This window comes from Jaculus jaculus, chromosome 1, assembly GCF_020740685.1.
Source record: "Jaculus jaculus isolate mJacJac1 chromosome 1, mJacJac1.mat.Y.cur, whole genome shotgun sequence".
In the NCBI taxonomy this organism is placed as follows: Eukaryota; Metazoa; Chordata; class Mammalia; order Rodentia; family Dipodidae; genus Jaculus; species Jaculus jaculus.
The window spans coordinates 150,236,797-150,252,728 of NC_059102.1; the positions used below are offsets into that span (position 1 = coordinate 150,236,797).

A 15,932-nucleotide genomic window follows, 5' to 3' on the forward strand; every position below is an offset into this window, starting at 1 on the left:
AACATCTCAAAAATAAATGGCCCCATCTAGGAAATTGTTAAGAGAAGTGCTTGAGGACTGGAGGATGGTCACCAGGGCCCATGGGAAATGCCAGGCATGGTGATGTAATCCAAGCACTGGGGAAGCAGGGACAGTGAGAGACGCTGTCTGAAAGAAGATGGACTGTATTCTTAAGGATATCACCTGAGGTCCTCTGGCCTCCACATGTTCCTGCACATACATGCATGTGCAAACACACTCATTGAAACATTCAACACACACATACACTTACACACAGTGGTTTATACCTGTAATCCCAGCACTAGGTAGGCTGAGACAGGTGGCTCAGCATGAGTTCAAGGCCAGCCTGGACTGTAGAATGAGACCCTGTCTGAAAAAAAAATAAAATAACGAGGCCAGGAAGATGATTCAGTTCAAGACACTTGCTTGCAAAGCCTGCTGGCCTGGGTTCAGTTCCTAAGCCACCCATGTCAGTCAGATACCAAAGGTAGCATGTCCTATACGCATATTCAATTTCCATCAGCCACTCATGGTTGTGGCAAGAGGCTATCTCAGGTGTCCTATGATCTCCACATGCACACCTTGGCACGTGAGAGCTTATACACACGTGCAAAAATAGATACATTTTAAACTCTGCACACTCACCCATGCACACACCAGTGACCGGGCCCAGTGGCCCTGGCTCTGTTCAGTGGGTTCGTGAAGTTGAGGTGGTCAACTGTCCAAGGAGTGGCTAACCCTGAAACGCACCTTCCTGTGGTCCAGGCTATACAGGTACCCACTGTGAGGTGGACATTGACGAGTGTGACCCTGACCCCTGTCACTACGGCTCCTGCAAGGATGGTGTTGCCACCTTCACCTGCCTCTGCCAGCCAGGCTACACAGGCCACCACTGTGAGACCAACATCAATGAGTGCCACAGCCAGCCCTGCCGCCATGGGGGCACCTGCCAGGACCGTGACAACTCCTACGTCTGCTTCTGCCTCAAGGGGACCACAGGTGGCTGGCTGGGGCTGATGGTATGGGGGACTGTGGCAAGACAGGAATCTGGAGCTGAACACATGTCACTCTTTCCCCAGGACCTAACTGTGAGATCAACCTAGATGACTGTGCCAGCAACCCCTGCGACTCAGGCACGTGTCTGGACAAGATTGACGGCTATGAGTGTGCCTGTGAGCCAGGTTACACAGGTGAGTGGACCCCAGCTATGGGATGGTCAAAGATGAGGTCAGACGTTAAGGTCAGCCCCAGTGCCCTTACATAAGCCAGATATTTTGCAGGGGACTTCAAGGCTAGCAAGGGTCTGAGGGCTGGGATGCCACAGGCTGGCTGCCTTCTGCCCATCTATGAAGCTGCCGGTCTGGACCCAAAACAGTGGAGACCATAGGAAGCCTGGAAGGACCCCATGTGCCTCCTGTTCCCCCATCAGTACCGCGCCGAAACATGGCTGTGGGCGAGGAGATGGCTCAGTGCTTAAGATGCTTGCCTGTAAAGCCTAATGACCTGGGTTTGATTCCTCAGTACCCACGTAAAGCCAGATGCACGGTGGCACATACATCTGGAGTTCCTTTGCAGCGGCTAGAGGCCCTGGCTTACCCACTTTCCTCTGTCTCTCTCTTGCAAATAAGTGAACGAAATTACAAACAAATATGTCTGTGACACACATGACAGCCCTGCAGGCAGTGATGAGATGGCTGGTGTTCGCAAGCTGGATTCTACCTTTGCCACTGAGCACCTGATCAGGCCCAGTCTCTCAGGGCCGCAGGCTTTCATCAGTCTCAGGCGATAGCAATAGCCCCCGCCCCAGGATTCCCCCACCAGCCCACAGGAGAGAATGGTCCGCAAGACTGCAACGAGCTAGCCAGTGTGGTGAACGTGTGAAGCAGTTTATGACACCCTGGGAGCAGTGGGGTGCCACTCTGGATTAGCAGATGGGGAAACTGAGGCCCAGCTGGGGCGGAGTTCAACTCAGGGAGCCTTCCTGGAGGGATGGGGCCTGCCCTAGGCATCGGGCCTGATGTGTGAGCCCCTCCTACGCGCAGGGAGCATGTGCAACGTGAACATCGATGAGTGCGCAGGCAGTCCCTGCCACAATGGGGGCACCTGCGAGGATGGCATCGCCGGCTTCACCTGCCGCTGCCCTGAGGGCTACCATGACCCCACGTGCCTGTCTGAGGTCAACGAATGCAACAGCAACCCCTGCATCCACGGGACCTGTCGGGACGGCCTCAACGGGTATGGTGGGCAGGCCAGGGACACACAGGCCCAAAGCTCTGGGCATTCTCAGACGGCCTGGGTGGCTGGGTGAGACAGATGGACCCAGCCTTCTCCTGGTAGCCCTGGGCTGTGTCCTTATGGGCCGTGTCAGCTCCGTATGTAGGTCTTAAGTATCTGAGACACACAGTGTGTGACAGTCCCAGAGAGCGGCTGAAGCCTGTGATGTGTGTGACACCACTTTGCCTCGAGGGGACTGTTTTGAGTCATTTTCCACAGAGAGGGTCAGTACGTTGTCAAAGTCGCACGGTGGGGACATCTGACTATGGGCCCTGCGGTAGCATTGCGTCCTGCGCTAGTGTTGCACCCTGCACTGTCCCCCAGGGAGAGGGAGTGGAAACGTTCATGGTCTTAGATGCGCAGCTTCAAAGGACTTGTAGTATCCTATGGGACCACAGTAGAATTCATTGGGAGGGCCCAGAGCCCAGGCTGCAGCAGGATCCTTTTTCTAGGTACAAGTGTGACTGTGATCCCGGGTGGAGTGGGACAAACTGTGACATCAACAACAATGAGTGTGAGTCCAACCCTTGCGTCAATGGTGGCACCTGCAAAGACATGACCAGTGGCTACGTGTGCACCTGCCGGGAAGGCTTCAGTGGTGAGTTAGGGTGGGTGGCGTGGCACAGGAGGTCCCTCTGGGTGGCCCGTGGCTAGCAACACAGCCCACAGCACCCCCTTCCAGATACATGTTGGGTACACGGTGGCTGCTGGTGTTGGCTCAGGCCGGGGCTGTGGCTTGCCAGGAGAGGGAGTGTGACTGGGTTGGGAGGAGGCCCGTGGCCCTTACTGCTGGGCTGGGACACGTGCCCACTCACTGCCCTCTCTCCCTCCAGGCCCAAACTGTCAGACCAACATCAACGAGTGTGCGTCCAACCCGTGCCTGAACCAGGGCACCTGCATCGATGACGTCGCCGGGTACAAGTGCAACTGTCTGCTGCCTTACACAGGTGCGGGCAGCCAGGGAGGCTCTAGTGAGCCGGGTGGTTTATTGGGCTGAATGTGTCTGTGGCTCACTAGGCGTTCCGGGAGGTTCTGCTCCTTGCCAAGGAGCCTTTAGACTCTGTCACACTTGGTGGATCTGTGAATAGCGTTGCCAGGTAAATACGCATAGAGGATCTTCGAAAGGAAGCTCCAGAGTGAGTGTGTCCAGGTGTTTGTCTGGCATTGCCCTAGAGGGAGGCGAGCCCCAGGCTCCTCCGCAGGCAAACCCTGCCCTGGGCTGGCGGCCTACATAGCTCAGTGTCCACTCTGCATGGGCTGCTGGGGGCCAGGCTGCCCTCCCCCACCAGCCAGGCCTGGGATTCCTTTGATGGTGGCTTCTGTGTGTGAGAGGACAAGGAATCCTCTGTTTGGGTGAGCAGAGGCGGGAGGCATTTCCCCAAGTGCCCATCTCCCTGCCGTGGGCGCTGCCAAGGGGCTGACAGGAAGTGGACCTCTCTAGGAGAGGTGTGCGTAGCATTAAACCCGAAATCCCAGAAGCACCTGGGCCCTGTGTCCCCCTTCAGGGTGGGCAGGGAAGAAGAATGTTGCTCTCTGGAGACCACCCCTTGCCATCCCTAGGGGGCTCGGGCAGAGAGAGAGAGAGAGAGAGAGAGAGAGAGAGAGAGAGAGAGGGAGGGAGAGAGTGTGTGTGTGTGTGTGTGTGTGTGTGTATGAGCGGATCTCTGCCTGTGTTCCCATGACACCTGGCAGCCTATAGGCAGAGTGCTGTTTTCTTTGATCAGAGTTAGGGGCCTGGATTTTGTCTCCCTTGTCAGTGAACGAGGAAACTGTCAGTAACCAGGCGCACCCCATGTTCCTCTCTGAGGCTTTGCTATCTGCTGTGGAGGGGCGGCTGGCGGGAGGAGCCGGGCCATGCTGACCTGCTTCCTGTCAGTAAGCTTCCTGCTTCCTTTTACACAATTGTCGGAAACTCTGGCGAAGTTCCTGCCTGCCCAGGTCACCGTGGAAACCGATAGAAAGAGGGGCCCTGGAAAGTCACACCAGCAGGCTAGGGACACGGTGGAGACAAGGAAGATAAGGTTTCCTCGCTCTGCTCCTCAGAGCCAACCATGACCGTAAACAGGAAAGCCAGGTTGGGCCGCAGGGAGAGTCACTCGGGGTGCACATGGCTCCCCCAGGTGGTTACTGGACTCCCGGCCCCAGCCCAAGGCTGCACCCTGTGCTCCCCAGTAGGATAGGGTTGGGGTGGCTGCAGTGTTCCATCCCCCTCCAGAGAGCCTTCTATGACCCAGAGCCCCACAGTCAGCTGCAAGGTTTTCCTTCCTCATTGAGAGGCAAGGAGAGGGGACTAGGATGGCATCAGGCTGGGGTCCCTACCAGGCTGGGTCACCTGCCTTGGCATAGCTGTCTCTTTTTGTTTGTTTGTTTTTCGAGGTAGGGTCTCACTCTAGCTCAGGCTGACCTGGAATTCACTATGTACTCTCAGGGTGGCCTCGAACTCACGGCGATCCTCCTACCTCTGCCTCCCGAGTGCTGGGATTAAAGGCGTGCGCCGCCACCCCCAGCAGTGTCTTGTTTTGAGGTGTTCTGACCCAGACTATGCCTTGCAGCCTGTGGGAGGCTCAAGAGATACCTGCAGAGAGGCTTGTCTCTGTCTTTAGCTTCCCATTTATACTCTCGCCCCCTCCCCCAGGATCTATGTGACCGGTGAGACACACACAGGGTACCTGTGCACATTTTGTTTTATTTACTTTTCTGCTTCCCCGTGGAACAAGCCAGCAGATAACCTGCCAGAGATGCCAGGGGCCGAGGCGCCTGGGTTCCACCACATGTCTTTCTCCCCAGGAGCCACGTGTGAGGTGGTGCTGGCTCCATGTGCGCCCAGCCCCTGCAAAAACAGTGGGGTGTGCAAGGAGTCCGAGGACTACGGGAGCTTTTCCTGTGTCTGCCCTGCAGGCTGGCAGGGTGAGGCTGGCTGGCCAGGCTGGGAGGGCAGGGCAGGAGGGAGTGGGCTGCTTTCTCCAGAGAAGAGCTCATGGGTGCTGAGCCACCTGCCTGGGAGGCTGCAGAGCGGGAGGTGGTATTGGAGGACATGTCTCACCCACACTTCTGGAGCCTTCTGCTCCTTGGGGTGTTCAGGAGAGGCATTTTAGGTAGACCAGCCAGGGAAGAGGGCCGGGGGTGTATGTAGGGGCCATGGTGACCAACCAGCCTCCTCTCCCCATAGGGCAGACCTGCGAGATTGACATCAATGAGTGTGTGAAGAGCCCATGCCGCCACGGTGCTTCCTGTCAGAACACCAACGGTGGCTACCGCTGCCTCTGCCAGGCCGGCTATACAGGCCGCAACTGCGAGAGTGATATTGACGACTGTCGGCCCAGTAAGTGGCACCTGGCTCTCTCCATCCCTATGCGTGGGCACCCGTCACCTGGGTGGGCATTGCAGGAAGCTTCTCAGAATCTGAGGTACAAATGACTTCAGTGTCCAGTCAGTTATATCAGCCATAGGGTCCTGGGTGGCCATGCCCTCAGCTCAATCCACCTGCTGTGCCCAAAAGGAGCCAGATCAGATGCTAGAGACAGGCCAGGAGGTGACTGCTGAGCAGTGCTGCATATGTCACGTGGGCTGACCAAGTGGCTCTAGAAGGCTCTGCAGCTAGCTTGCCCAATCCAGCTGAAGTGACACAGGGCGGAGACGCCTTGGTACCTCCTGAGTGTCCTCTGTGACCTGATGATGGCAGAGAGCCTGGCTGCATTCCATCCTGACTGTTGGTCCTTGTCAGACTGAGGTGCAAGGCTCTGAGGCCATGCCCATCCTGAGTCACAGATTGGTAAGATTTGGAGAAGCTGAGATCCTGTCTGGTGTCCCCCAGTAGGTGGTTAGAAAGATGCCTGTCACCTTTGGTTGGTCTGTAGGACTGATCAGACCCAGGTTCAGAGCTGATATCAGTGTGCAATGAAGGGGCCCCAGCCAACACATTGTCTTCAGAGGCTTCTGTGAGGCCTGGCAGTGCCACCTTCCCAGCTTCAGGCCAGTCTGAGGCTCACCCATCTGTCCTTCCAGACCCATGTCACAATGGGGGTTCCTGCACCGACGGCATCAACACAGCCTTCTGCGATTGCCTGCCTGGCTTCCAGGGCACCTTCTGTGAGGAAGACATCAATGAGTGTGCCAGCAACCCCTGCCGCAATGGTGCCAACTGTACTGACTGCGTGGACAGCTACACATGCACCTGCCCTGCGGGATTCAACGGGATCCACTGTGAGAACAACATGCCTGACTGTACGGAGAGGTAGGCCCCGGCCTGTGGACCCTGTGGGGGTCTGCTGGGACCCGGCTTTGACTGAGGTAGCGAAGGGTATGGGCCATGAGGGACAAACATTGTCTGGCACCTCAAACGTGTCTGCCTAAACCCAGTGGGCATTCAGTACTAATTGAGTCCAGCATTGTTCATTGTACTGAAATGTCCCTCCTAAAAGAGCCATTGTGACCCCCTCCTGTGACTTTGAACCAGGAAATCCTATAGTTTATCCAGAGGAATTGGTGAGCCTCCTTTTATGAAACAGGATCTTTTTAACCTCATCTTATTTCCCCTTTTGCTTTGCTTGCTTAGAGGCTTGGTGTAAAATGTGAGTCCCATGTCTGGTTTGGCACATGTTTCCCAAGTTATTATGATCTCTCCCTTAGTTTTCTTCTAACCATCATGCACCTGTGTGTTCTGTAAAGCCCCTCTCGGTATGATTTATTTAAAAAAAGAAGCTGGGCATGGTGGTGCATGCCTTTAATTCTAGCACTGGGAAGGTAGAGGTAGGAGGATTGCCATGAGTTCAAGGCCAGCCTGAAACTACATAGTGAATTCCAGGTCAGCCTGGGCCAGAGTGAAACCCTACCTCAACCCCCGCCAAAAAATGACTCAAGATAGCTCAGTGGTTAAGGCACTGCTAGCCCATGTTCAATTCCCCTGTATGCACATAAAGCCAAATGCACAAAGTTGCACATGTGTCTAGAGTTCATTTGCAGTGGAAAGAAGCCCTGGCATGTCCATTCTTTCTCTGTGCTCACAAATAAGTAAATAAATGAGTGCTGTTTAAGAAAAGGGAAAGAAAGCGGGTGTGGTGGCACACACCTTTCATCCCAGCACTCAGGAGGCAGAGGTAGGAGAATCACCTTTAATTCAAGGCCACCATAGTGAGTTCCAGATCAGCCTGGGCTACAAGACGACCCTACCTCAAAAACCCAAAAACAAAAAAGAAAAGGCAAAGAAAGGAAGTATGACATTGTGTGAAAGCACTGTGGCAAGGCAGGTGTGGAGGTACCTTTTGGGACGGCTACCTTTCTCACCTCTCCTCTGCTGCTGTCTACCTCCAGCTCCTGCTTCAATGGTGGCACCTGTGTGGATGGCATCAACTCCTTCACCTGTTTGTGTCCTCCCGGCTTTACTGGCAGCTACTGCCAGTACGACATCAATGAGTGCGACTCACGTCCCTGTCTGCACGGTGGCACCTGCCAGGACAGCTATGGCACCTACAAGTGTACCTGCCCACAGGGATACACGGGCCTCAATTGCCAGGTGAGCTGAGGCTTCAGGGATGTGACAGGAGGACCCCTAAAGTCTCCACTGCCCCAGTGTCCAGCTTTGGGTTGTGCTGCCCTCCAAGGGCTCAGGGATACAGAGGCAGAGAGGAGTCTCGGTCTCCTTGTGGGTTTATGGAGCCAGGGTGAACCCATGCTCCGGAAGGAGACGGGTAGGCGTAAGTGCGAGGTGCTCACATCCATGACGAGAGTTGCAGGCTATCTATAAGAAGCAGCCTGGGAACAGGGCTCATCTCGGATGTAGGATGTGCCCAAGAGAAGGCAGCAGGAGACTGGGTCTGTTGAGGGCACTGGGGGGGGGGGGTGAGCAAGAGAAACATGAGCCTAAGGTAAGGAGTGTCCATGAGCTCCATGTGGTCCCAGTCTTGAGCTTACTATTTCTGCTTCTGGGATGAGGTCACAGCCCACTGTGGCACAGAGTTATTGGGTGATGTCCTTTCTGATCTGCTGTTGGGTGACAGCAAGAGGGGACTTCATTCAGAGCTGGCCAGGGATGGGGATGGCAGGAGGATGCCCTAGTCAGAACTGGCCAATGGGGGGAGAGGCGTCAACATGAGGGGCATCCCAGTCAGATCTGGCCAGGCGTAGGCACCACAGAGGACAGCCCAGTCAGAGCTGGCGGAGGTTGCGTCTGACCACTGCCTGTCCCCAGAACCTCGTGCGCTGGTGTGACTCTTCTCCCTGCAAGAACGGTGGCAAGTGCTGGCAGACCAACACCCAGTACGGCTGTGAGTGCCACAGTGGCTGGACCGGCCGCTACTGCGACGTTCCCAGCATGTCCTGCAAGATGGCTGCGCAAAAGCAAGGTAACCAGCCAGGCCTGTGTGCCCTCATCCTGGCCCAGCCCAGGCCTGGGATGACCTGGGCTTACCAGGTCAGGAGCGGGGAAAGGGGTGGACCAGGCCCACAGTGGGGTTGGAACACCGAGTTCACCTTCTCTCCCTTCCCCATAGGCGTCGCCGTCACCCACCTGTGCAAGCACGGAGGCCTCTGCGTGAACGAGGGCAACAAGCATTACTGCCAGTGCCAGGCGGGCTACATGGGCAGCTACTGTGAGGACGAGGTGGATGAGTGCTCGCCCAGCCCATGCCAGAATGGAGCCACCTGCATTGACTACTTAGGCGGCTATTCCTGCAAGGTGCAGAGTGGGAGATCACAGCATGTGCCATTGCACTTTGGCTTGGAGCTGGGAGCTGGCTTATCACAGCAGACTGAACCCAGTGTCTGCTCAGGTGTGGTGGCACACACCTGTGCAGGGTTCTGTCCCATTATAGGCAGGCTAGGTAATCAGGGGAGGCCGCCTGAAGAAGAAACTTGCTGAGCAGTGGCATAGGGTACCCCTATGCAGGGGGCACCATACAGCGTCAGCTTCTCCCAGCGCCAGCCCTGAGGTTTCACTTCTGCCCAGTGGCACCAAGCCGTGTCCCCTTCCCTGTGGGGTGTGCCCCAGGGTTTGCTGGTGGCGCCTCCCTTTAGAGCTACTGGCGTAGGACTAGCCAGGTGCGTGGTGGGCCTGCGCAGTGGGTGAGGGGCGTCGTGCCGTGGCCTCGTCTAAGCTGCCGCCTATGTTGTCTTTGCAGTGCGTGGCCGGCTATCACGGGTCCAACTGCTCTGAGGAGATCAATGAGTGCCTGTCCGAGCCCTGCCAGAACGGCGGCACTTGTATTGATCTGACCGACACCTACAAGTGTTCCTGCCCCTGGGGCACTCAGGGTAAGGCCAGTCCCCGGAGCTCTGCGCCATGGCTGGCCATGGCTAGATGAAAGGCAGACGAGTCAGGCCAAAAGCAGCCTGAAACCAGCTAGAACTCATGTGGCCTTGTGGGTCTGAGGGCAGCTCAGGGTTGACCAGAAACGGAACTCCTCGAAGGTAGGGCTTTGCCAGCACTCTACCCCTCCCCCCTTTCCTGGGCATCAGGGTGGTGCCAAGCCTGATTGCCTGTCAGATGCAAGATGGAGCTGGACCAGACATAGCCAGTGCCGGCCCCTTGATGGCATGCGTTCCTCACCCCACAGGTGTGCACTGTGAGATCAACGTTGATGACTGTCACCCCACTCTCGATCCGGCCTCACGAAGTCCCAAGTGCTTCAACAATGGCACCTGTGTGGACCTGGTGGGAGGTTACAGGTGCACCTGCCCGCCAGGCTTTGTCGGGGAGCGGTGTGAGGGCGATGTCAATGAGTGCCTGTCTAACCCCTGTGACCCACGTGGCACCCAGAACTGTGTGCAGCGTGTCAATGACTTCCACTGCGAGTGCCGTGCTGGCCACACGGGTATGTGTCTCGGACATGCATGGTGACGTTGGCGGGCTGTGGCTGTGAGAGATGTCTCCTTATTGTCCCCTCTCACCCAGGGCGCCGCTGTGAGTCGGTCATCAATGGCTGCAGGGGCAAGCCGTGCAAGAATGGGGGCGTCTGTGCCGTGGCCTCTAACACTGCCCGTGGGTTCATCTGCAGGTGCCCTGCGGTAGGTACCTGCCAGCCGGTGCAGCTGAGGGTGGCAGGACCACCCCCCCACTGCCATCTTGGGTGGGCCTGTCCCACACCTTTCCCCACCATGCTCAGGGCCATGGGTCTAGAGGGTGGGGACCCAGCCCTTGGACCTTCTCATCCTCACTCCTCCAGCTCACTCAAAAACAACTGAGCCAGGCAGGCATGGTGGTGCATGCCTTTAATAACCCAGCACTTGGGAGGCCGAGATGGGAGGATTGCCATGAGTTCAAGGCCACCCTGAGACTTAACATAGTGAATTCCAGGTCAGCCTTTGCTAGAGTGAGACCCTACATTGAAAAGCCAAAAAATAAATAAACAAAAAATAAAATCTGAGCCAGGCATGGTGCCTCTAATCCCAGCACTCAGGCTGAAGGATTGTTCTAAATGCAAGGCCAGCCTAAGCCACAGAGTAATACTCTGTTTAAAAAAAAAAAGTAGAACAAGACACTTAATTTTCATGCTATGCTGGGTAAGGAACCTAGTTCCTCACATGTGCTATGCAAGTGCCCAGCCCCTTGTTTTAAAACAGATGTTCGTTTTGAAGCAGTTTTAGGTTTACATGAGAACTGAGCAGGAAGGCAGCCCCCCAGCCCACCCCGTTGTTGGCTGTCATCTTCTCTTTGCACGGCAAATGCGGAGGTCACAGTGAGAGCCAACACCCAGATGCTACTAAGTAATGTTCATTTATTCTGGGTATTGATACCATGGGGTCACATGAAAATGACATCCAAAGCTGGGTGTGGTGGCGCACGCCTGTAATCCCAGCACTTGGGAGGCAGAGGTAGGAAGATCGCTGTGAGCTTGAGGCCACTCTGAGACTACATAGTGAATTCCAGGTCAGTCTGACCATTGTCGCCTTGGAGTTTCGTGTTGCTTAAAAACTCCCAGGGCTGGGCTGGAGAGATGGCTTAGGGCTTAAGGCGCTTGCTGTGAGGCCTAAAGGATCCATGTTCAACTCTCCAGATTCCCATGTAAGCCAGGCTCACAAGGTGGTGCAAGGGTACAAGGTTGCACATGCACATAAGGTGGCATTTGCGTCTAGATTTGATAACAGTGACTGGAGGCCCTGGCGCACCAATTCTCTCTCTCTCTCTCTCTCTCTCGTCCCTCAGCAAAAAAAATAAAATAAAATAAAATAAAATAAAATAAAAGGCCAGTCTTTTGGGCTTGCCTCAAAGAAAAAAAACAAAACCCTCCTGGCCCCACCCACTCATTCCTCCTTTCATCTCTGGGGTCCCCAGTAATCTACCTGACCTTCAGAAGATGTTCCAGGGCCTTGCTACTGGGGAAAGGCCACAGGCGCCTTTCCCAGGTTGGGGGATAAGGTCTAGCCTGGCTTGGGGTGCATGTCGTCTGAAGTCTCATCTGTCCTGACTCCCTCCACGGCAGGGCTTCGAGGGTGCCACCTGCGAGAACGACGCGCGTACCTGCGGCAGCCTGCGCTGCCTCAACGGCGGCACGTGCATCTCGGGCCCGCGCAGCCCCACCTGCCTGTGCCTGGGCTCCTTCACGGGGCCCGAGTGCCAGTTCCCGGCCAGTAGCCCCTGTGTGGACGGTAACCCCTGCTACAACCAGGGCACGTGTGAGCCCACCGCCGAGAGCCCCTTCTACCGCTGCCTGTGCCCTGCCAAGTTCAACGGGCTTCTGTGCCACATCCTAGACTACAGCTTCATGGGCGGTGCCGGGCGCGACATCCCCCCGCCGCAGATCAAGGAGGCCTGCGAGTTGCCCGAGTGCCAAGAAGATGCCGGCAACAAGGTCTGCAACCCGCAGTGCAACAACCACGCGTGCGGCTGGGACGGCGGCGACTGCTCGCTCAACTTCAACGACCCCTGGAAGAACTGCACGCTGTCCCTGCAGTGCTGGAAGTACTTCAGCGACGGCCACTGTGATAGTCAGTGCAGCTCGGCGGGCTGCCTCTTCGACGGCTTCGACTGCCAGCGCACCGAAGGCCAGTGCAAGTAAGGCGGGTTGGCCTCAACCCCGGGGCTTAACGGGGATCCCAGGGCGAGCGGAGGGGTGGGTGGAGGACCAGGCTTGAAGACTAGCCTGGCCTAAATAGGGTGGGGGGCATTCCCCTAGCCAGCGAGCAGGACAGAGGTGGCAGGTGTCCCCAGGCTAAAACGCGAAGCCCGCGGAAGGTCCTGGGCCGGGGTGAGCCTGAGCGTATGTCCCGAACCCCGCAGCCCCCTGTATGATCAGTACTGCAAGGACCACTTCAGCGACGGCCACTGCGACCAGGGCTGCAACAGCGCTGAGTGCGAGTGGGACGGGCTGGACTGTGCGGAGCACATGCCCGAGAGGCTGGCAGCTGGCACGCTGGTGGTGGTGGTCCTGCTGCCGCCCGAGCAGCTACGCAACAACTCGTTCCACTTCCTGCGGGAGCTCAGCCACGTGCTGCACACCAACGTGGTCTTCAAGCGTGACGCGCAAGGCCAGCAGATGATCTTCCCCTACTACGGCCACGAGGAGGAGCTGCGCAAGCATCCCATCAAGCGCTCGGCGGCCGGCTGGCCCGCGCCGAGCTCCTTGTTCAGCCAGGCAGGCAGCGGGCGGCAGCGCAGGGAGCTGGACCCCATGGACATCCGCGGGTGAGTGAGCTCCTGACTCCGGCTGCCACAGGCTGTTTCCCAGTGCCTCGCGGGGCCCCCTCAGGCCCTGGGAAGGCGGTACTGGCCTCACCGTACGGTAGAGGAAACAAGAGTTTCTAGGAGGAGGACCTGGTACCTCAGAACTGGCACAGTCAGAGCCGAGGCAGTGCCATGGGCAGGGGTCTGGACCCCCACGGCCACATCTTTCCCTGGTGCCTGGAAGGCTTCACCCTTTGCCCAGCAGATGAGTCTTGAGGTCCTGGTCTGCACCAGGTGTTGGAGACCACGCTAATTAAATCCTCCAGGCGCTCCCATAGGGCTAAGTCCATCCTGGGTTGAGCTGACAGCTATCTCAACCAGACTCAAGAGGACGTAGGCAGGGAACTTTCAGGAACATCGTGGCTGGGCCTTGAAGGCTAAGGAGCTGGGGAAGGCGGTTGGAGGGCACAGTTGCATCTCATGGATGTGGTACAAAGCCACTGGGCAGAGAGTGGACACAGAAGCATTGGCCAGGTCAAGCCTGTTGCCCCATTCCCTGTACTTGGAGGTCCCAGTAACCTCCCGCTTGTGCTTCTGTGATCCAGGGTAACTGGACCACTGAGTGCCTGGGTTCGTGGCACCTTGGTATGTCCAGACTCCAGTGATTCCGAGTCATGGCTTTTTTTTTTTTTTTTTTTTTTTGGCATGGGGTAGCAGGAAGAGCAGAAGTATGTGGTCTCCCAGAGGCTGTTAGAATCCCATCTTTGGGCGGCTGGCTTTCTGGGAGTGGATGTTCAGGATGCCTCAAGGCCATCCCTGGGCAGTTTGAAGGATGCCTTTGCCAGGGACAGTTCCTGAGAGGACATTCACTGTCTTCCTGAGATGAGGTGGAAGGGTTCTTGTGGCACCCAAGGAGCAGGTCTGGGCCAGAATGTTGAGGGAGGCCAGCATGAGTGCCTGCTGAGACTCTGTACTGAGCCCTTTGGGGAGGATGGGGGACTGTCCACTTGTGGGCTGTTGCTGTCAGACCTGCTCCCTGCTGTCAGGAAGATAGCGTCAGAGGCCAGAGCTGATACCCATGCAGTGTGCAGTGAGCTGGGTGAAAACTGAGGAAGGAATGTTCCATCTGGTCCCAGCACAATTCCTGTGTCTCCCCCCCCCCCCGCACCCCAGGTCCATCGTCTACCTGGAGATTGACAACCGGCAGTGTGTACAGTCATCCTCACAGTGTTTCCAGAGTGCCACTGAAGTGGCCGCATTCCTGGGGGCGCTTGCCTCGCTGGGCAGCCTCAACATCCCCTATAAGATCGAGGCAGTGCAGAGTGAGTGGCCCCCAGCCCGACTCCCTTGGGAATGAGCTGCTTTCATGGAGGGAGAGTCTGCCTGGGAAGGGCTCAGGTTATCCAACCCCCCCCCCCAAAGGCTCTCGCTCCTCGTGCCAGCTGCCATCCAGAGCTCAGGAAGTGCTTTTTCTGGAATTTTCTGGATGGCACGCCCGTGTTCCTGATGATGGCAGTCGTCAGTAGCGCTGTCCCAAAGAATGTGTACGCCCACCAGAAAGTAGGGGAGCCTTTTTCTCTCCCTACTCCTTCCCCCTGATTTTTCTTTGTTGGGTATTATTTCAAAATCATTACGGTTTTTTTTTTCTAAAAGAAAGAGAGAGAGAGAAGAATTGATCGGTGTCATGTGAAGTGTTGAAGTTTGTATCTTGAAAATCCCCCTAAATCCTTTGTCTTAACAGCTCAATGCGAGCGCAGCGATTTGAGGTTCACTAATCCTCCTCCCCGAAAGGGGAGAAGTGAGCGCCGTCTCCAGACAGATCGGCTGGTGCAGGAGAGAATTTAGCGATAGTTTGCAATTCTGATTAATCGCGTAGAAAATGACCTTATTTTGGGGGGCGGGATGGAGGAGAGCGGGTGAGGAGGCACCGGCCACGGAGCCAGTCCGCCACCCCCGGCCACCTGCCCGCTGCATCGCGGTACCTGATGTGGGGCACTTGCATGCCGCCCATGCCCGCAGGTGAGACCGTGGAGCCACAGCTGCCCTCGCAGCTGCACCTCATGTACGTGGCTGCGGCTGCCTTCGTGCTGCTGTTCTTTGTGGGCTGCGGGGTGCTGCTGTCCCGTAAGCGCCGGCGGCAGCATGGCCAGCTCTGGTTCCCTGAGGGCTTCAAGGTGTCAGAGGCCAGCAAGAAGAAGCGGAGGGAGCCACTTGGCGAGGACTCAGTGGGCCTGAAGTGAGTGGATACTGCTCTCACCCCAAGGGGACAGGGGCAGGGGCGGTGAGACCTGGCCTGGCATCCCTGCAGGCTTTACCCTGAGTTGGGTCCACGGGCAGTGGAAGGCCACCTAAGCCACGGCTGCTGGGATTTCCTGGAGAGCCTGCTCAGTCCCGCCTCCTGTCCCCCTTTACCCAGGCCCCTGAAGAATGCCTCGGATGGTGCCCTGATGGACGACAACCAGAACGAGTGGGGCGACGAAGACCTGGAGACCAAGAAGTTCCGGGTGAGTCCAGCGGGTTCCTCGGGCTTCTCTGGGTGGACGTCTCCTGCCTGGGACCTGAGTGACGTAGCTCTGCTCGCCCCTCCAAACGCAGTTTGAGGAACCGGTGGTTCTTCCTGATCTGGATGACCAGACTGACCACCGGCAGTGGACCCAACAGCACCTGGATGCCGCGGATCTGCGCATGTCTGCCATGGCCCCCACACCACCCCAGGGAGAGGTGGACGCCGACTGCATGGATGTCAATGTCCGTGGGCCAGGTAAGGCCACCCAAGCCTGCCACACCCCTCCCAAGCATAGACGTAGAGGTCAGCAAGATTTGAGGAGGGTGGGGGTCCAAGTGGCTCTGCGTGGTAGCACCCCTTCCTCACGCTGATCCTCTGGACTCCCTCTGCCCCTGTAAAGTGCTTGCGACACATCGAAGTGTTGATATCTTTGTTGTTTTGAGATGAGACTCACTCTGTACCCCAGGCTAGCCTTGAACTCACCGTGTAGTTCAAGCTGGCCCCACGTGTAAGTCTCCTGTCCTGGCCCTCCAAGGGCTAAGATTACAGGTGTGG

At 56.9% G+C, this 15,932-nt stretch overlaps 1 protein-coding gene across 1 annotated transcript in view; it reads left to right on the forward strand.

Annotated features, from left to right (window-relative positions):
• Positions 1-15,932, forward strand: part of Notch1 (notch receptor 1) — a 54,725-nt gene that overhangs the window by 30,842 nt on the left and 7,951 nt on the right. The window contains exons 11-30 of the mRNA XM_004654073.3: positions 766-999; positions 1,080-1,190; positions 2,043-2,235; positions 2,727-2,872; positions 3,108-3,221; positions 5,062-5,181; positions 5,444-5,596; positions 6,280-6,508; positions 7,585-7,786; positions 8,462-8,615; positions 8,763-8,947; positions 9,390-9,522; positions 9,825-10,082; positions 10,163-10,275; positions 11,691-12,262; positions 12,488-12,892; positions 14,045-14,193; positions 14,891-15,107; positions 15,288-15,375; positions 15,467-15,632. Coding sequence (XP_004654130.2) covers positions 766-999; positions 1,080-1,190; positions 2,043-2,235; positions 2,727-2,872; positions 3,108-3,221; positions 5,062-5,181; positions 5,444-5,596; positions 6,280-6,508; positions 7,585-7,786; positions 8,462-8,615; positions 8,763-8,947; positions 9,390-9,522; positions 9,825-10,082; positions 10,163-10,275; positions 11,691-12,262; positions 12,488-12,892; positions 14,045-14,193; positions 14,891-15,107; positions 15,288-15,375; positions 15,467-15,632 — 3,942 coding nt within the window. The remainder of the gene's footprint in view (positions 1-765; positions 1,000-1,079; positions 1,191-2,042; positions 2,236-2,726; positions 2,873-3,107; positions 3,222-5,061; positions 5,182-5,443; positions 5,597-6,279; positions 6,509-7,584; positions 7,787-8,461; positions 8,616-8,762; positions 8,948-9,389; positions 9,523-9,824; positions 10,083-10,162; positions 10,276-11,690; positions 12,263-12,487; positions 12,893-14,044; positions 14,194-14,890; positions 15,108-15,287; positions 15,376-15,466; positions 15,633-15,932) is intronic.